General features: G+C 40.5%; 1 protein-coding gene across 1 annotated transcript; it reads left to right on the plus strand.

The window, feature by feature from the left end:
• The first annotated feature begins 4,595 nt into the window (after window positions 1–4,595).
• TAF1L (TATA-box binding protein associated factor 1 like) lies at window positions 4,596–16,861 on the plus strand. Its single transcript, XM_003830107.5, is given in 2 exon segments — window positions 4,596–14,902; window positions 14,904–16,861. Coding segments are annotated over 2 exon segments (5,688 nt in total). The 5' UTR covers window positions 4,596–9,475; the 3' UTR covers window positions 15,165–16,861.
• Window positions 16,862–22,246: the final 5,385 nt, after the last annotated feature.

The raw sequence follows: 22,246 nt of genomic DNA on the forward strand, positions 1-22,246 counted from the left end.
TTTCTGGAGTGGTCATCATTAACTTCCTTTGGCAGTAATTCTCCACCTTCCAATGAGTCTTCAGCAGAACCAGAGCTACTCCCCTGGAATCCAACCAGTAAGCTGTTATCAGAATTCTCCAGCCACTCCTGGATACCATTGCCAACAAGCTGGAAAGAACTGTGTAGGAGGAAATGCCAGACTCGCTGAGTCAGGCAACTTCTTCAACCCAAGGTTGACTGGAAATGAGCGTGACTGCATCCGTGGGAACACAGGAGGTACAGTCGGCCCAGGCCCAGCTCCATCTAATTTGCCAGCTAAGGAAGGGAACTGTCCAGGGAAAGGAATGTTCCAACTCCATGCAGAGAAGGGCTGGCACAGCTGAGCTCTGTGCAGGCAGCAGGAGTGGTCACTAGCCCTCCAAATTATGGGGTTCCTTTGGTGTGGTTAGGATGTGGATGAAAGAGTGAATAAAAGCTGAGGGCTACAGCCAGGCATGGTGGCTTATGCCTGTAATCCCAGCACTTTGGGAGACCAAGGCAGGAGGATACCCTGAGCTCAGGAGTTTGAGACCAGCCTGGGCAACATGGTGAAACCCTGGCTCTACTAAATACAAAAAAAAAAAAAAAAAAATTAGCCAGGCATGGTGGTGGGCGCCTGTAGTCCCAGCTACTTGGGAGGCTGAGGCAGGAGAATTGCTTGAACCTGGGAGGCGGAAGTTGCAGTGAGCCTATATTGAGCTACTGCACTCCAGTCCAGCCTAGGCAACAGAGCAAGACTCCATCTCCAAAAACCAGCCAACCAACCAAACAAGAAAACCTGAGGGCTGTGAAAGCCTATGCCACCCACAAGCTTTGGATTTAGATCTAGACTAGATGAGAGTGGGTGGTCCAATTTCAATAGCCTCCAAAGTGACTGTAAGTTTGAAGTTTAGTATGAAATTTGGAGTCAAAAGAAGTGAAGCTGATTCACTTCTACCAGTTAACAGCTATGTGATCTTGGCCAAATCACTTAGTCCTTCTGAGATTCAATTTCCATCTATAAAATGGGCATATACTACCTCCTTTCTGGGATTTAACTAAAGAAAGGTTTGTCAGGTTTAACTAAAAGATGTGTGTAAAATACCTGTTATCCAGTACAGGGAATGCAATGAATCTTCTCTCCTTTTCCCGTTCGTGGGTTTTATTGTTAAACTCTTAATATAAATAAATATATTTCCTGTAAAACCAAATCCTAACCTTTGGTAATGATAGTGCTTACCCTAGCTTATCTTTTTTAACTACTTTATTTTGGAGATCATTGAACAATGATGATGATAACGAGGTGATGATGAATACTTTTCTTTTATTCAGCACCTACTCAATGCTTGGCCCTATAAAATCGTAATGATCCCATGAAGCAAGTATTATTTTGCTTCATGGAAAATCAACCGAAAATGGATTAAAGACTTAAATGTAAAACCCAAAACTGTAAAAACCCTAGAAGACAACCTAGGCAATACCATCCTGGACATAGGAACTGGCAAAGATTTCATGACAAAGACACCAAAAGCAAACACAACTAAAGTAAAAATTGACAAATGGGATCTAATTAAGAGCTTCTGCACAGTAAGAGAAACTATCCACAGAGTAAACACACAATCTACAGAATGGCAGAAAATATCTGCAAACTATGCATGTGACAAAAGTCTACTATTCATCATCTATAAGAAACTTAAACAAATTTACAAGAGAAAAACAAACAACCCCATTAAAAAGTGGGCAAAAGATATGAACAGACACTTTTCAAAAGAAGACATACATGCAGCCAGCAAGCATATGAAAAAAGCTCAATATCACCATTCATTAGAGAAATGCTCATTAAAACCACAATGAAATAGCATCTCACACCAGTCAGAATGGCTATAATAAAAAGTCAAAAAATAACACGCTGGCAAGGTTGCAGAGAAAAGGGAACACTTATACACTGTTGGTGGGAGTTTAAATTGTGGAAAGCAGTGTGGTGATTCCTCAAAGAGCTAACAGCAGAACTACCATTCGACCCAGCTATCCCATTACTGGGTATGTACCCAAAGAAATATAAATCGTTCTACTATAAAGACACATGCACATGAATGTTCATTGCAGGAATATGCACAATAACAAAGACATGGAATCAATCTAAATGCCCATCAATGACAGATTGAATAAAGAAAATGCGGTACATATACACCATGAAATACTATGCTGCCATAGAAAAGAACAAGATCATGTTTTTTGCAGGAACATGGATGGAGCCAGAGGCTATTATCCTTAGGAAACTAATGCAGCAACAGAAAACCAAATACTGCATGTTCTCACTTACAAGTGGTAGCTAAACGATGAGAATTTATGAACACAAAGAAGGGAACAACAGATGCTGTACACTGTAGTCTACCTGAGAGTGAAGGGTGGGAGGAGGGAGAAGAGCAGAAAAAATAACTATTGGGTAATAGCTTAATACATGGGTGATGAAATTATTTGTACAACAAACCCCTGTGACATGTTTACCTATATAACAAACCTTCACATGTACCCCAAAACCTAAAATAAAAGTTATAAAAAAGAAAAACCAACAATGTTCTCCTTTCCCATGACTCTCATTCCCACTATCATTCCTTCCTCAAAACAAGAAATGGCAATTTAATGTTTACATTTTTTCTATGTTCATATGAATGCACTCAAAAATATTCACACCATAAAATGCTTCTTCTTATTTAAAAAAATAAAAAATAAAAATGAAACAATTTCTAATTTTAACTATCCTAAGTAGTTTAAACATATTTAATGTCACATTAAAATTTTTAAATTGAACGACATCAGGAAATCATTTTGATGAAAGAAAATTGAATTTCCCATTCTGTATGATAACTAAAAAATAAATGTTTTCTGTGGAGAAAATAAATTATGTTTAAAACAAAGACTGAAAGAACTAATTGGATATATATATATAAAATTTAGAAATAATTAAAGTACTTAAGGTTTTATTAATGTGTTATTATTTGGGAAAATGTTTCAGAATTTGTAGACATGCAAGCTTGTTTGTATTCTTTGAAGATTCCAAATGTTTCTTTTGTTTTGTAAAAGAGCTCAAAAGTTACCTAATACCCACCTGCCACCATATCATCATATATGAAAGTATTTGATGAAATATGAAAAAATGAAAAATAAAAAATAATCTAGAAGTCAAAGGGTACAAAGCTATTTCTGAGACTAAAGAAATAATACTGCAAATAAAGTGACAAACTGTTGAGCATTTTTCACGGCAGGGGTGGGGAGATACTTCTGTCTACCAAGTTGATACCAAAGAAGGCTGTTATTTGCTGTTGCCCAGAGGGTCCCATTAGAATTCTTTTTCTTAAATTTTACTCAAAAGAACAAATGTCATTTTAATGCCAATGTTTTCGAATGCTGTTTATTCCTTAGATTTACTTTTCTAAAATTTGGCCTCACTATTGCTCAATCCATGGCTTTACTTGCACTTTCAGCAACTGTTGGTTGACAACACCCTCTCCCCTCCCCTCCCCTCCCGTCCTGTCCCCTCCCCTTCCCTTCCCTTTTCTTTGAGATGGAGTCTCTCGCACTGTCGCCCAGGCTGGAGTGCAGTGGCACGATCTCGGCTCACTGAAAGCTCCGCCTCCTGGGTTCACACCATTCTCCTGCCTCAGCCTCCCAAGTAGCTGGGACTACAGGTGCCTGCCACCACGCCCGGCTAATTTTTTTTTTGTATTTTTAGTAGAGACAGGGTTTCACTGTAGCCAGGATGGTCTTAATCTCTTGACCTCGTGATCTGCCCGCCTTGGCCTCCCAAAGTGCTGGGATTACAGGCGTGAGCCACTGCCCCCGGTCAGACCACGCTTCATTTTTTAATCACTTTCTTCACTTGGCTTGAAGCATCACTTTCTCTTCGTTCTCCTTCTATGCCACTGGCTGTTCAGGTCCTTCTTATCTACTGATTGCTGAGTATTAGAACACTGCAGAGTTTAGCCCTAAAATCTTTTTATTTCTTTGTCTTTACTTACTCCTTAGGTAACACCATTCACAGTCCCTAAGCTTTGAAAGCATTTATATACCAATGAGCCTCAAATTTATAATTCTAGCCCTGACCTATTTTCCTAACTTGTAGACTTGTACTCGGCCTCTACTGAAATCTCCACTTGAAATCTATCTAATAGGGAACCTTAAAATTAACCTGTCCAAAATCAAACTCCTGACTCTCCACTAACATCCCCCATGTCGCTGCTGTTGTCTTCTCTTTATAGTCTTCTACATCTCAGGAAATGGTTTCTCTGTCCGTCTAGTTGCCCAGGCTAAAACCTTATCTCCTGTCTTTCTCTGACACCACATATCCAGTTCATCAGTAAATCCTGTTGACTTTACCTTCAAAATACTATGTATTAAAAATCTGAACACTTTCACCACCTCTGTTGCTACTATCTTGGTCCATGCTTCCGTCGTATCTCACTCTCTCACCAGAATTATTTTAATAACTTCCCAGCTGGACCCACTTCTTCTTTTACCTCATTACAATCAGTTTTCAACATAGAGGCCAGAGTTATCTATTTCAAATGCAGGTAAGATCAAGTCATTCTTTTGCTCAAAACTTTTAATGGCTCCTTCTTTCACTCACAGTAAAATTCTGAAACAGTAATGACCTGCAAGGCCCTATATAATTTTGCCCTCAGCTACCCCCTCACCTCATCATTTTATCTCTTGCCACCTACCCTCTTGCACACACACTGCCCCCAAAGTTACATAGAACAATTACTTCTCTCACTTTTCATAGCTATTCACTCAAATGTCATAATTTCAGAAGGATCTTCCCTGACAACTTTTTCCCTCACCCATGGCATTCCTATCTCCCTTATTCTGCCTTAGTTTTCGCAATAGCACTTATCACCACCTGACATAATATGTATTTACTTGTTTATTTATTTTTGGTCTCCCCCATGAAGATATTAGCCCATATTCCAGATTCCAGGGCTAGCAGAGCAGATGATTTCAATCAAATCTCCCACTTGAAGACAATTTTAAAAGTGGAACAAAACACACAACACAGACACACACATTCTTACAAACATTAGAATCTAACAAGATAGTAAGGAATTAAGACAACAATTAGAGCTCAAAGAGGTGAAGCAACATCTCTTTGGAAAGGAGGATTTGCTGATAGTTAAAAGGAAGCTGAGGCAGAGCTTCACTGAGATCTTGGGAAATCACCCACTGTGTATCCTGGAACCACAAGGCCTGCCATTTTGGCTTTGAGGCTTTTTGGCAATGGACTGGAAGCAGCAGACACAGAGCTAAGCTTTTGATTACTCAGATGCATGCAAGTTTAGGAACTGGTGTTCATCTCCCTCAAAGACAGAGGCCCTAATATAGTATCTTTTGCTCTGGCTTGAGACAAAGACTGCAACCTGGAAGCATGGGGTATGGATTTTACTCTAGCCTGCCAAACCCTCAAATATTGGTTCCAGACTGCTAATATACTCAGGTGTCTTAAAGGTGAAAAAAAGTAAAATCCTTTGTGAAGGAAAATAACACCATCCTGGGTCTCAAACTATCAATAAATATAATTTTAATTTTTTTACCAAGCTATGAAAGACTATAATGCAAAATGAGACTCAAGACAAATCAAGCCAGAACTAAGGAAAACAGTGGACAACAAAAACAAGAGCTACAAGAGTCCAAATACCAGAATTATCAGACGGATGTTGTAAAACAACAGTACTAATATGCTCATGGATATAAATGCTTTGTTTAAAAATATCAGTGCAGTCATAGAAACCATAAGAGGTGACCTTGTAAAACTAAAAAAGAACCAACTAGAAATTATAAAATTGAAAAATACAATAGGTAAAATGAAGAGCTGAATGGATGGGTTTAACAGAGGATTACATAAAATTGAAGAAAAAAATTGTAAACTGGAAGCTGGGTCAGAGAAAAATATACAGAATGAAACCTAAAGAAAATTTTTAAAAGGGAAAGTACAGAATATTGACTAAGAAACATAGAGGATAAAGTAAGGTCTAACATTCACATAACTGGAGTATAAAAAGAAAAAGATAAAATGGAGCAGGGGCAATATTTTAAGAGATAATGTCAAAGAATTTCAGAGAACTAATGAAAGACATTCAATTTTACTATTTAATAAGCCTAAAGGGTCAAATGAAGCTAAAAGAATAAAAAGAGAAATTTGCCTCCAGGCCAGGCACAGTGGCTCATGCCTGTAATCCCTGCACTTTGGGAGGCCGAGGTGGACAGAGTACTTGAGGTCAGGAATTCGAGACCAGCCTGGCATGGTGGCACATGCCTGTGGTCCCAGCTACTAGGGAGGCTGAGGCAGGAGAACTGCTTGAACCCCGTGGGTGAAAGTTGCAGTGAGCCAAGATTGTACCACTGCACTCCAGCCTGGGTGACAGAGTGAGACTCTGTCTAAAAAAAAAAAAGAAAAGAAAGAAAAAAAAGAAAGAAAAGAAATCTGCCTCCAGAAACATGTAGTGAAACTGTAGAAAATGAAATGCAAGGAGAAAATCTTAAATATAACAAAAGGAAAAGGACAGATTACCAACAAAAAAGCACCAATCTGATCAACAGCTGATGCGAAAAGCCAGTACAAGTGAAAACCAGAGGTCAATGGAAAGATAACTTCATGATATTGAAAGAAATAAAAAACTACCAACATAGACTTCTTTGTCCAGAGAACAAATATTTTAATAAGAAAGGTAAAATATACAGTGATATGAAAAAATAAGTGATGAACTGGCAAAATACTTTCAATTTATATTATAGAAAGGGTAAATATCCCTAACATATTAAAATCTTATTTAAAAAGAGGAGAAAGGACTAACAACCTTAGAAAAATGAATAAGAGATATGAACAAATACACAGGAAAAATAAATGCAAATGCCCCTTGGTTGAAAAGATACTCCATGTCATCCATGATAAGATAAATGAAATTAAAACTACAGCGAGATACTGTCTTATACCTATGAGATCAGCAAAAATTCAAAAATTTGACAACATGCTATGTTGTTGAGGCTTGGGGAAACTGTCCCTCTCATTCATTGCTGTTAGGAATGAAAAATGGTTCAACAACTAAGGAATAGAATTTGGCAAATACCGATGAAATAATATCTGCATTTACTCTTTGACCCACTAGTCCCTCTTGCAGGAATCTATCCCAAAGATGTGCTGACCAAAAAAAAAAAAAAAAAAAAAAAAAGGATGCATACATAAGACTTTTCACTGCAGCACTGTGTGAAATAGCAAAGCCTGGAAACAACTCAAATACCTGTCAATGGGTGGCTGGTATACTCACCCAAGTGATAACTCTACAGTTATCAAAAATAAGAAGGAATCTCTTTATAATCTACTACGGAGTAATCTCCAAGATATATTTTTAAGCAAGAAAAGCAAGGTGGAAAAGTAAATACTATTGGTTATCTAAAAGGAAGAGATAAAAACATGCATACACAATTGATAGTATTTAAAAATAGAATGATAAATAATAACACTTTAAATATGATTACTTATAGAGGATTACATAAACAACCACCCAAGATAATCTGCAATCAAATTGTGAAAATCATTAAGACAGTTGACTAGACTAGTCCCAGCTACTTGGGGAGGCTGAGGCAGAAGAATCACTTGAACCTGGAGACAGAGGTTGCAGTGAGCCGAGATCGCGCCACTGCACTCCAGCCTGGGCAACAGAGCAAGACTGTCTCAAAAAAAAAAAAAAAAAAAGCATAAAGGAAAAATTTGATAAGAGAAGATTGAAATTTTAAAATATATATTAATCAAAGACACCATTAAAATAGATTAAAAGACATGTCACAGACTAGGGAAGTTATTTGCAAGCAAATCCATAATATATGAAGAACTGTTATACATTAAAGAAAAGACAGATAACCTAAAAATACTATAAAAATTAGATAAAAATATATGAAAAGGCAATTGACAGAAGAGGAAAAACAGTTGGTCAATAAGTGTATGAAAAGTTAGCCTTCAGTAGCAATCAGAAAAATACAAATTAAAACCACATTATCATTATACATTTATTAGAAATGAACAAAAATTAACAAATGACAATGCTAAGTGTTAGAATGGATGTGGAGAGGTGAGAACTTTTATACACTGCTGTTAGGTATGTAAAATGGTACAACTACTCTGGAGAACAATTTAGTAATAGCAAGTGTAGTTGAAAAAGCATATATTGTAAAATCTAGTAATTCCACTCCTAGATGTATACCCTGGAGAATGTGTCCTACATATGCTCAAGGAATCATATACATTATTTATAAGAGGAACAATTTGGGAACAATTTAAATGAACAAACATAGGAACATAGATAAATTGTAGCATAACCATACTGTAGAACACTATAGAGCTATAAAAATAGAATTGAATGCATCAACATAGTTGAATATCATAAACATAAATTTTATCCAGAAAACATCCTGGCTAAGAGTACATACAGTAAGGTCGGGTGTGGTGGCTCTTGCCTGTAATCCCAGCACTTTGGGAGGCCAAAGTGGGAGGACTGCTTGAGGCCAGGAGGAGTTTAAGACCAGCTTGTCTAACATAGTGAGATCCCATCTCTTAAAAAAAAAGGAAGGGGGAAAAAAAAACGAGTACACACAGTAAGATGCCTTTTATACAAAATTGTAAAGCATGACAATGCTATAGATTATTTGGAGAAGCATACATATGCAGTTCATGTATAAAGAGATTTACGGAGGCTGGATGCAGTGGCTCACGCCTGTAATCCCAGCACTTTGGGAGACAGAGACGGGCTGACCATCTGAGGTCAGGAGTTTAAGACTAGCCTGGCCAATATGGTGAAATCTTGTCTCCACTAAAAATACAAAAAATTAGCCAGGCATGGTGGCTCATGCCTGTAATCCCAGCTACTGTGGAGGCTGAGGCAGGAGAATCTCTTGAACTCCTGAGGCGGAGGTTTCAGTGAGCCGAGATTGTGCCACTGCACTCCAGCCTGGGGCGACAGTGCAAGACTTTGTCTCAAAAACCAGCAAACAGGCTGGGCGCGGTGGCTTACGCCTGTAATCCCAGCACTTTGGGAGGCCGAGGCAGGCGGTTCACGAGGTCAGGAGATCGAGAGGCTAACATGGTGAAACCCCGTCTCTACTGAAAATACAAAAAAAAAAAAAAAAAAAATTAGCCAGGCGTGGTGGCGAGCGCCTGTAGTCCCAGCTACTCAGGAGGCTGAGGCAGGAGAATGGCATGAACCCGGGAGGCAGAGCTTGCAGTGAGCCAAGATCGCGCCACTGCACTCCAGCCTGGGCGACGTTGCGAGACTCCGTCTCAAAAAAAAAAAAAAAAAAAAGTTTTCCGGGTTTTTTCCCCCCGCCCCTTTGCCCTCTCCCCCCGCCTTTATTCAGCTTCCGGTAGACGCTGGTAGGGTAAGGGAGCTAAGTAGATCACTTCCGGGCGACTGTTGTTTTATTTCCGGTTTATGGGACCCGGCTGCGATTTGCTGCTGAGGGCAGCAGCTACCGTCACTGCCGCCATCATGTCAGACTCAGACAGCGAGGAAGATTCATCTGGAGGTGGCCCGTTTACTTTAGCGGGTATCCTTTTTGGCAACATCAGTGGAACAGGGCAGCTGGAGGGGGAAAGCGTCTTGGATGATGAGTGTAAGAAGCACTTGGCAGGCTTAGGGGCTTTGGGGCTGGGCAACCTAATCACTGAACTCACGGCAAATGAAGAATTGACCGGGACTGGCGGTGCCTTGGTAAATGATGAAGGGTGGATTAGGAGTACAGAAGATGCTGTAGACTATTCAGACATCAATGAGGTGGCAGAAGATGAAAGCCGAAGACACCAGCAGACGATGGGGAGCTTGCAGCCCCTTTACCACTCGGATTATGAAGATGACTATGATGCTGATTGTGAAGACATTGATTGCAAGTTGATGCCTCCTCCACCTCCACCCCCGGGACCAATGAAGAAGGATAAGGACCAAGATGCTATTACCTGTGTGTCTGAAAGTGGAGAAGACATCATCTTGCCCTCCATCATTGCCCCTTCCTTTTTGGCCTCAGAGAAAGTGGATTTCAGTAGTTACTCTGATTCAGAATCTGAGATGGGACCTCAGGAAGCAACACAGGCAGAATCTGAGGATGGAAAGCTGACCCTTCCATTGGCTGGGATTATGCAGCATGATGCCACCAAGCTGTTGCCAAGTGTCACAGAACTTTTTCCAGAATTTCGACCTGGAAAAGTGTTACGCTTCCTACATCTTTTTGGACCAGGGAAGAATGTCCCATCTGTTTGGCGGAGTGCTCGGAGAAAGAGGAAGAAGCATCGTGAGCTGATACAGGAAGAGCAGATCCAGGAGGTGGAATGCTCAGTAGAATCAGAAGTCAGCCAGAAGTCTTTGTGGAACTATGACTACGCTCCACCACCACCCCCAGAGCAGTGTCTCGCTGATGATGAAATCACGATGATGGTTCCTGTGGAGTCCAAATTTTCCCAATCAACTGGAGATGTAGATAAAGTGACAGATACCAAACCAAGAGTGGCTGAGTGGCGTTATGGGCCTGCCCGACTGTGGTATGATATGCTGGGTGTCTCCGAAGATGGCAGTGGGTTTGACTATGGCTTCAAACTGAGAAAGACACAACATGAACCTGTGATAAAATCTAGAATGATGGAGGAATTTAGGAAACTTGAGGAAAGCAATGGCACTGATCTTCTGGCTGACGAAAACTTCCTGATGGTGACACAGCTGCATTGGGAGGATTCTATCATCTGGGATGGGGAGGATGTCAAACACAAAGGGACAAAACCTCAGGGTGCAAGCCTGGCAGGCTGGCTTCCTTCTATTAAGACTAGGAATGTAGTGGCTTACAATGTTCAGCAAGGTTTTGCACCCACTCTGGATGATGACAAACCTTGGTACTCCATTTTTCCCATTGACAATGAGGATCTGGTGTATGGACGCTGGGAGGACAATATCATTTGGGATGCTCAGGCCATGCCCCGGCTGTTGGAACCTCCTGTTTTGGCACTTGATCCCAATGATGAGAACCTCATTTTGGAAATTCCTGATGAGAAGGAAGAGGCCACCTCTAACTCCCCCTCCAAGGAGAGTAAGAAGGAATCATCTCTGAAGAAGAGTCGAATTCTCTTGGGCAAAACAGGTGTCATCAGGGAGGAACCACAGCAGAACATGTCTCAGCCGGAAGTGAAAGATCCATGGAATCTCTCCAATGATGAGTATTATTTCCCCAAGCAACAGGGTCTTCGGGGCACCTTTGGAGGGAATATTATCCAGCATTCAATTCCTGCTATGGAATTATGGCAGCCCTTCTTTCCCACCCACATGGGGCCCATCAAAATCCGGCAGTTCCATCGCCCACCTCTGAAAAAGTACTCATTTGGTGCACTCTCTCAGCCAGGTCCCCATTCAGTCCAACCTTTGCTAAAGCACATCAAAAAAAAGACCAAGATGAGAGAACGAGAGAGGCAAGCCTCAGGTGGTGGAGAGTTGTTTTTTATGCGCACACCTCAGGATCTCACAGGCAAAGATGGAGATCTTATTCTTGCAGAATATAGTGAGGAAAATGGACCCTTAATGATGCAGGTTGGCATGGCAACCAAGATAAAGAACTATTATAAACGGAAACCTGGCAAAGATCCTGGAGCACCAGATTGTAAATATGGGGAAACTGTTTACTGCCATACATCTCCTTTCTTGGGCTCTCTCCATCCTGGCCAATTACTGCAGGCACTTGAGAACAACCTTTTTCGTGCTCCAGTGTATCTTCATAAGATGCCAGAAACTGATTTTCTGATCATTCGGACAAGACAGGGTTACTATATTCGGGAATTAGTGGATATTTTTGTGGTTGGCCAGCAGTGTCCCTTGTTTGAAGTTCCTGGGCCTAACTCCAGAAGGGCCAATATGCATATTCGAGACTTTCTACAGGTTTTTATTTACCGCCTTTTCTGGAAGAGTAAAGATCGGCCACGGAGGATACGAATGGAAGATATAAAAAAAGCCTTTCCTTCCCATTCAGAAAGCAGCATCCGGAAGAGGCTAAAGCTCTGTGCTGACTTCAAACGCACAGGGATGGATTCAAACTGGTGGGTGCTTAAGTCTGATTTTCGTTTACCAACGGAAGAAGAGATCAGAGCTAAGGTGTCACCAGAGCAGTGCTGTGCTTATTATAGCATGATAGCTGCAAAGCAACGACTGAAGGATGCTGGCTATGGTGAGAAATCCTTTTTTGCCCCAGAAGAAGAAAATGAGGAAGATTTCCAGTTGAAGATTGATGATGAAGTTCACGCTGCTCCTTGGAACACCACAAGGGCCTTCATTGCTGCCATGAAGGGCAAGTGTCTCCTAGAGGTGACTGGGGTGGCAGATCCCACAGGGTGTGGTGAAGGATTCTCCTATGTGAAGATTCCAAATAAACCAACACAGCAGAAGGATGATAAAGAGCCACAGGCAGTGAAGAAGACAGTGACAGGAACAGATGCAGACCTTCGTCGCCTTTCCCTGAAAAATGCCAAGCAACTTCTACGTAAATTTGGTGTGCCTGAGGAAGAGATTAAAAAGTTGTCCCGCTGGGAAGTGATTGATGTGGTGCGCACAATGTCAACAGAACAGGCTCATTCTGGAGAGGGGCCCATGAGTAAATTTGCCCGTGGATCAAGGTTTTCTGTGGCTGAGCATCAAGAGCATTACAAAGAGGAATGTCAGCGTATCTTTGACCTACAGAACAAGGTTCTGTCATCAACTGAGGTCTTATCAACTGACACAGACAGCAGCTCAGCTGAAGATAGTGACTTTGAAGAAATGGGAAAGAACATTGAGAACATGTTGCAGAACAAGAAAACCAGCTCTCAGCTGTCACATGAATGGGAGGAGCAGGAGCGGAAGGAACTACGGCGAATGCTACTGGTAGCAGGCTCAGCAGCATCAGGAAACAATCACAGAGATGATGACACAGCTTCCATGACTAGCCTTAACTCTTCTGCCACTGGACACTGTCTCAAGATTTATCGCACATTTCGAGATGAAGAGGGGAAAGAGTATGTTCGCTGTGAGACAGTCCGAAAACCAGCTGTCATTGATGCCTATGTGCGCATACGGACTACAAAAGATGAGAAATTCATTCAAAAATTTGCCCTTTTTGATGAAAAACATCGGGAAGAGATGCGGAAAGAACGGCGGAGGATTCAAGAGCAACTGAGGCGGCTTAAGCGGAGCCAGGAAAAGGAGAAGCTTAAGGGTCCTCCTGAGAAGAAGCCCAAGAAAGTGAAGGAGCGTCCTGACCTAAAACTGAAATGTGGGGCATGTGGTGCCATTGGACATATGAGGACTAACAAATTCTGCCCCCTCTATTATCAAACAAATGTGCCACCTTCCAAACCTGTTGCCATGACAGAAGAGCAGGAGGAGGAGTTGGAAAAGACAGTCATTCATAATGATAATGAAGAACTTATCAAGGTTGAAGGGACCAAAATTGTCTTGGGGAAACAGCTAATTGAGAATGTGGATGAGGTTCGCAGAAAATCTCTGGTTCTCAAGTTTCCTAAACAGCAGCTTCCTCCAAAGAAGAAACGGCGAGTTGGAACCACTGTTCATTGTGACTATTTGAATATACCTCATAAGTCCATCCACCGACGCCGCACAGACCCTATGGTGACGCTGTCATCCATCCTGGAGTCTATCGTCAATGACATGAGAGATCTTCCAAATACACACCCTTTCCACACTCCAGTCAATGCAAAGTTTGTAAAGGACTACTACAAAATCATCACTCGGCCAATGGACCTACAAACACTCCGTGAAAATGTGCGTAAATGCCTCTACCCATCTCGGGAAGAGTTCAGAGAGCATCTGGAGCTAATTGTGAAAAACAGTGCAACCTACAATGGGCCAAAACATTCATTGACTCAGATCTCTCAATCCATGCTGGATCTCTGTGATGAAAAACTCAAAGAGAAAGAAGACAAATTAGCTCGCTTAGAGAAAGCTATCAACCCCTTGCTGGATGATGATGACCAAGTGGCATTTTCTTTCATTCTGGACAACATTGTCACCCAGAAAATGATGGCAGTTCCAGATTCTTGGCCATTTCATCACCCAGTTAATAAGAAGTTTGTTCCAGATTATTACAAAATGATTGTCAATCCAGTGGATTTAGAGACCATACGTAAGAACATCTCCAAGCACAAGTATCAGAGTCGGGAGAGTTTTCTAGATGATGTAAACCTTATTCTTGCCAACAGTGTTAAGTATAATGGACCTGAGAGTCAGTACACTAAGACTGCTCAGGAGATTGTGAACATCTGTTACCAGACAATTACTGAGTATGATGAGCATTTGACTCAACTTGAGAAGGATATTTGTACAGCTAAAGAAGCAGCTTTGGAGGAAGCAGAATTAGAAAGCCTGGACCCAATGACCCCAGGGCCCTACACATCTCAGCCTCCTGATATGTATGATACCAACACATCCCTCAGTATGTCTCGAGATGCCTCTGTATTTCAAGATGAGAGCAATATGTTTGTCTTGGATATTTCCACTGCCACTCCAGAAAAGCAGATGTGCCAGGGCCAAGGTAGGCTGGGTGAGGAAGACTCTGATGTGGATGTTGAAGGGTATGATGATGAGGAGGAGGATGGGAAACCTAAGCCTCCAGCCCCAGAAGGGGGAGATGGTGATCTTGCAGATGAAGAGGAAGGAACTGTACAACAACCTGAAGCCAGTGTCCTGTATGAGGATTTGCTTATATCTGAAGGAGAAGATGATGAGGAAGATGCTGGGAGTGATGAAGAAGGAGACAATCCTTTCTCTGCTATCCAGCTGAGTGAAAGTGGAAGTGACTCTGATGTGGGATATGGTGGAATAAGACCCAAACAACCCTTCATGCTTCAGCATGCTTCAGGAGAACACAAGGATGGGCATGGAAAATGAAGAAAGCATGATGTCCCATGAGGGAGACGGCGGGGAGGCTTCCCATGATTTGGAGGATAGCAACATCAGTTATGGGAGCTGTGAGGAGCCTGATCCCAAGTTGAACACCCAAGACACAAGCTTCAGCAGCATCGGAAATTTCCAGCTGGGCATGGTGGCTCACACCTGTAATCTCAGCACTCTGGGAGGCCGAGGCGGGCGGATCACCTGAGGTCAGTTCGAGACCAGCTTGGCCAACATGTCGAAACTTCATCTCTACTAAAAATACAAAAATTAGCCAGGTGTGGTGGTGCACGCCTGTAATCCCCAGATACTCGGGAGGCTGAAGCAGGAGAATTGCTTGAACCCGAGAGGCAGAGGTTGCAGTGAGTGGAGATCACGCCACTGCGCTCCAGCCTGAGCGAAAGAGTGAGACTCCATCTCAAAAAAAAAGAAAATTTCCAAGCATGGTATCATCTCACTTTTCTAATTTACAGGCTGGAACAGATGAGAGCCCTCCTGCTGGGACAGAGAACTGGGTTCTAGTGGACTCTGCTACACTTAAACCTATGTGACAAACCGCCCATTATTTTATTGTTTATTTAATTATACAATGCCTAGTTCCTATATGGATTTGAGGCAAATTACCGTAAATTTTGAAACAGCCTATATGTCAGAAATGAAAATGTTGCCATCTAAATGTTTTCTGTCCCTCCCCACCAGGGGAAATGGTAGGAAAATGGTAAGTTTCTTAGGGCAAAGACTGTGTCTTGTGTTTCTTTTCATGCTTAGGATACGGTTCTGTGCGTAGTAGGTACTCAGAAAATGTTCCTAGAATCATAAAACCCTCAACAGATATGTTACTGAGCATCTCCTTTTCACGATAAGCACTCTGTCAGATCCTTGGGATGCAAAGGTAAATAAGACAAATCCCTTTTACCCAAAGAGCTCACCATCGAGTTGGGGGAGGGGAAGTGGAATTCAAAACATGTTAATAAATCATTATAGTACTGTGAGATAAGTGCAATTAAGAAGCTAGCTGTAAAGTATAGGGGAAATAGAGGAGTAATTATGTCTGAAAAGTCAAGGAAGTCTTCCTGGAGATAATTTTTAAGCTGATTGTTTTAGAATTAGTAGAAGTTTGCCAGATGGAAAAGTCCAGGCAAAGTGTAACATGAATGGGAAAGGCCACAGTCTAGAAATGGCAGTGTGTTTCTAGTTTGTTTGTTTGTAACTGCCTTGTTCCAGGAAGGATTTAAGGTGGTTTATATTCCAGTCCTTTAATGCTGGAATGGCTAGAGATGAGACTGAAAGATGGGCAGGAAGTATATCATCACAAGCTTTGCATTTGATGTTAATGTGTATGATTTTTATATTATGGGAAATAAGCTCTTAGAGGAGTGATGTAATCAGGTTTGTGTTTTAGAAATCTGTGTAATGTATGAATGAAGAAAGAAATTGAAGAATCATATATAACAGATGTATGTGATTCCATTTTTGTAAAACACAGAACCATGTGTATTTATTTGTATGTGTTTTTATATATACTCTTGTATGCAAAGGTAAAAGTCTGAAAGGATATATGCTAGCTGTTCACAATGATAACCCCCCAGGAATGGGATTGGAGGGGAGAGGGCTTCTGTGTTTGTTATGTATGCTGGGTGGGATATTGTGCTTTTATTTCGGTATTGTTTGAATTGTTTTTCAAGTATGTATTATTTTTGTAACACATTTTTTTATTCCAAAAAAAAGAGAGAGATGGAAATTCAGAAATGTGTGTAAACAGGGAATCTTCACTGTATTGATAATGTTTTATTTCTTAAGCTGGGTAGTGGGTACCTGGATTTTCATTATATTTTTCTCTATTTCTTTTAGCATATCTCAATATTTCGTAATAAATACTTCGTAATAAGTTTCACATGTACATAATATTAAATAAATTCTAGAAGTAGATATACCAAAATATTCATTGTGTTTATCTCTGAATAGTAGAAATGTATCTTTATTTTCTTTGTTTTGCATGCTTACATTTTCTAATTTGTATTACTTTTATTTTAAAAACATCTTAAAACATAGAAGAATGCCACAAAGACACAGAGCTTCTATAAGATCTTTCACATGTTACCCTTGCTGGTACATAAGACACCGCCAAACTAATGTTCTAACAGCCAGTCAATATTTTATCCCTTCTCTCTTATGCTGCCATTTTGGTCTGTTTAGGTTTAATGATATCTGTTTTAGGTGGTACCTAACCATCTCTTGGCATAAAAAATCTGCTCAATGATTGCTTGTTAAATCTTGAATGACTGAATTGTAATAAGCATGCAGATGACTCAGCATTGACTCACCTAAAGGTAATGTCTACAGTCTTTACACAATCTTCTACACCTCCAGTGATGTAGAACTCAGCCTTGACTTGTCTGCTTATTTCAAATCCTTTCTCAAACTCTCAGTACAAGAAGACACTATTGCTTCCTTCTCCAAACAAAACCTGCTTTCTCTTACTTCTAGCCCTTTGTCCATGTACTTCCCTATTCCTAGAATGAATGCAACCTTTGTTTGTCCGCCTGGTAAATACCTATTAATCTTTCATATTATAGTTTAAACATTTCTCCCCCTGTGAAGCATTCCTGGCTCTCTCCCTTCACTCATTAATTCACTCAACAATTACTGTGGTAGGCTAAATAATGGTCCCCAAGAATCATCAGTTCCTAATATCCAGAAGTTGTGAATATGTTGCTTTACATGGTCAAAAGGACTTTGCAAATGTGACTGAGTTAAGGATCTTGAGATGAGGGGAAAGAGAGAGAGAGTAAGAGTAAGACAGAAGGTGATGTGAAGACAGAAGCAGAGAGATTTGAAGATGCTACACTACTGGGTTTGAAGGCAGAGAAAGAGATAGGAATGCAGCTCTGGTAGCTGGAAAATGCAAGAAAGTAGATTCTCCTCTAGAGCCTCCAGAAGGAACCAACTGTGCTGACATCTTGATTTTTGCCCTGTAAGACTCATGTAGGACTTCTGATGCCCAGAACTATCAGATAATACATTCGTGTTGTTTAAAGCCACTAATTTTGGGAGGCCAAGGAGGGCAGATCACCTGAGTTCAGGAGTTCGAGACTGGCCTGGCCAACATGGTGAAACCCTGTCTCTACTAAAAATACAAAAATTAACTGGGTGTGGTGGCACATGCCTGTAATCCCAACTACTCGGGAGGCTGAGGTAGGAGAATCACTTGAACCAGGAGGTGGAGGTTGCAGTGAACTGAGATTGCACCACTCACTCCAGCCTGGGCAACAGAGGAAGACTCCATCTCAAAAAAAAAAAAAAAAAATGAAAAAGCCACTAAGTTTATGGTCATTTGTTACAGCAGCAATAGGGAGCTAATACACCCATGTAACCACTATTTACTAGACACAAAGCTAGGCACCAGAGGCATAGGCAAACCAGAAACACATGATCTCCACCTTAAAAGAGCTTATAATCTGATGGGGAATATGAATATTAAACAACTAAACAGAAATTAATATTTTCATGATATTAATGTACTTAGATTGATGGTAATTTAGATTGATGGGGATAAGAAAAGTCTGCTTGGTGACATTACATTTAAGCAGGGACTTGACAGATGAACAGGGCTTAGTGATGTGAAGAATGGGGGAGGAAGGGTTCTCAGGAGCACGTGCTAATGCCCTGTAGCAGGATAGTGCTTGAGGTGAGGCAATGTGAGAAGAGGCTGGAGAAGTGGGCAAGATCCAAATCATGACCGGCCTTATTGTCTACATTACAGAGGACAGATTTTATCTAAAGTATGATGGGGAAGACATTGAAATGGCAAATGATGTGTCATAGCTAACATTTTAGAAGATGATTTTGACTTCTCTGTAGGGATTAGATTGAAATGGGTGACTATAGCAAAGGGAAGACCAATAGGAGACTATACAAGAAATGATGTGGTATGGAGAGGGAGAGGTTTGGGTAGAGTCAACATTTAATTTCAAGGCATTGCTCATAGGACTGGAGAACATGAATGTCTGGATAAAATGTTAAGGACATTTACCAAGTTTCTAATATGAGCATGTGGACCGATGTTTTGTATACTTTCCTGAAATGAAGACCCCTGAAGGAATGCATAGGCTGGGGGCAGTGGAGATCAAATGTTTGGTTTTCAAATTGTTAAATCTGAGGTGCCTGTGGAACAACCAAGTAAAGATGTCAGGTAATAGTTAAGCATGTAGGTTTGGAGATCCAAAAAGATGTCTCAGATGGCACTTAAAGTCATAGGGGTCATAGGGGTGGACTATAATTTCTAAAGTCATAGAAATTGCCTAGGAAGAAAAGATACTCAAGGCTGAACCTGAAAAACTCTGACATTTAGGACTCAAGGAAGGGGAGAGGTGATAGCAAAGGGGATTGAGAGGGAACGCTCAGAGAAGTGGAGAAAACCCAGAATCCTGGAATCAGTGAAGTCCAGGGAAGAATATAGAAGAGGGTGAGAGTGTTGAACTGCAATAAGAGGTAAAGAGGTGAGAACTGCAGAGTGTTCCAAACTTGAGCAATGATGGCACTTATAGGCAACCTTAGCAAGAGCAAATGTGGTTGGGTCATAGGAGCCAGAATGAGGAATGAAAGTATTACAAGGAAGTGGAACATTGTGCAGGTGACTTTCTTTTTTAAGAAGTTTAGAATAAAAGAGGACAGACAATCAGGTGGTAGCAGATAAGGAATGTACAATCAGATAAGGGTTCTTCTTTAAGAGGTGATGGAATTGCAGAGTTAAGCACAGAGGAGAAAGGAAGAGGCTGGAGTTCCAGGAGAGAAGGGGGATAGCCTGTGGGACAAGGCTCCTAGGATGGCTGGAAGGAGTGGGATCTCTCCCCTGAGAAGGGATTCGTCTTTGCTAGAAAGAGAACACTTCCCTCTGAAGGAGAGGGTACAGATGCTGGCAGGTTTGTTCTCTAGGCGGCAGGACAATGAGGATGAGAGTTCCATTCCGATGACCTCTAACTTCATCATGAAGGTCATCTCCTGAAAGTGAGTTGAAACTGAAGAAGGACAATCTTAGATCTGGGGAAAGAGGGGAAGTCACTGACTAGTCATAACGGAGTAGGAAGTGAGCAGAACAGGCCATTTTTTCTGTGATGCCCCACTTTACCTTAAACAGGTACCCACCCTAGCACTGTGATACCGGTGGAGCCATTGTTTGTGTGAACCTCTTTTCTTTACTAGACTATGAGCACCTTGAAGACAGAGATTTTGCCTTCCTCATCTTGCAATTTCAATATTGTTACTGGTATATAGTAAAAATAGTTATTCATTCAGTCACTCATTCATTCATCCAACATTTAATTATTTAATGTTGGATTTAATTATTAAATTAATTAAATGTCGAACAAATGAGTGTGACTAAATGAAGAACTATCATAAAACAGGACTGGTATGAAAATGTCTGATTGGTCATATCCCACATATTTCTACATTGCCGGCATTCTGAGAAATAACAAAACCCCTGGACAGTTTGCCATCAATGGGCAATGACTTTTCCAAGGACTGCAAGAAGAACATACATTCAGTGAAGCTAGGTGAATGTGGGTCAGTGAAGTAGTTATAAGTAAGGCTTCTTTCTTCAAACAGATATATTCTAAAAAAAAAAAAACTTTGGAGAAAGCAGAATATTCTAGTTATTTCCTGCCATTTTTCCCTGGTAGAGCCAGAGCCTAGTCCTAGGGATAAAAGAAACTTCTATTCAAAATAGAGAACATTATCACATACAATCTCATATCTTATTTTTGCAAGTTTCAGTCTTTTCTATATATATACATTTTTTATAGTAAGCATGTTATTTAAAAAACTATGTATTGTGCTTTCTTCCACTTAAAATTATATCACATGAAAGTCATAGTAATCAACACAATGTGGTATTAATTAAAGGATAGACACATAGATTAATGGAACAGAAAGAGAGTACAGAAATAGACCCAGACAATGGCCAATTGATTTTCAACGAAGGCACCAAGGCAATGTGATAGAAAAAAATGATAGTCTTTTCAAAAAATAGTGCTGAAATAGTTGAACAACCATATGCAATAAAAGAGAACTTCAACCATACCTCACACCATATGCAAAAATTAACTTGAAATGGATGATAAGCCTAAATTTAAAAATCTAAAATTATAAAACTAGATAAAACAAAGCAGAAAATCTTTTTGACTTTGGATAGGCAAAGGTTTCTCAGGACACAAAAAGCATGAAATTTAAAAGAAAAAATGATAAATTGGGCTTCATCAAAATTAAAAGCATCCACTCTTTAAAAGACACCATTAGGAAAATGAAAAGAAAATTCACAGACTGGGAGAAAATATTTGCAAAACTGAGAATTCTTCAAGAATTATGAATGCAAGTCCTTTATCATAAAGTCTTGATAAACGATTTGCATCCAGAAAACTTGAATTCTCATAATCATTCAGAAACCTTGAATAATCTCATAATTCAATAATAAGAAAACAGACAGCCCAATTCAAGACATGGGCAAAAGGATAGATGTGATAGATGTGGTGGCTCACGCTTGTAATCCCAGTGTTTTGGGAGGCTGAAGTGGGAGAATTGCTTGAGGCCAGTAGTTTGAGACCAGCCCTGGGCAAATAGTAAGACCCCATCTTTACAAAAAATACAAAAATTAGCTGGACATGGTGGTGTGCACCTGTGGTTCTAGTTACTCAGAAGGCTGAAGTCGGGGGATCATTTGAGCCCAGGAACTCGAGGTTGCAATGAGCTATGACTGTACCACTGCAACCCATCCTGGGTGACAGGACAAGATACTCTCTCTAAATAAATAAATAAGCAAAACAAAACAAAAAACAACTGACTAAAATATCTGAACAGGCACTTCATCAAAGGTGAATTATGAATAGCAAATAAGCACATGAAAAGATGCTCAATGTTATTAGTCATCAAGAAAATGCAAATTAAAACCACAATGACATACAGCTACCTAGCAAATTTTTAAAAAGAGAAAAGCAACTGACGATACCAAATGCTGGTGAGGGTGCAGAGCAATTGGAGCTCACATGCATTGCTGGTGGGAATCCAAAATGGTATAACTACTTTGGAAAATAGTTTGACAGGGATCATTAAAAGTTAAACGTAAACTTATCACAGGACCTAGCAATCCCAATTCTAAATAGATAGTTACCCAAGAGAAATGAAGGTATATGTCTACATAAAAAGCTGTTCACAAATGTTTATAGTAGCTTTATTCATAATGGTAAAAATATAGGAACTGTTTATTGGTAAATGGATAAACAAATACACATTGGA

Source organism: Pan paniscus, chromosome 11 (assembly GCF_029289425.2).
Source record: "Pan paniscus chromosome 11, NHGRI_mPanPan1-v2.0_pri, whole genome shotgun sequence".
Taxonomy (NCBI): domain Eukaryota; kingdom Metazoa; phylum Chordata; class Mammalia; order Primates; family Hominidae; genus Pan; species Pan paniscus.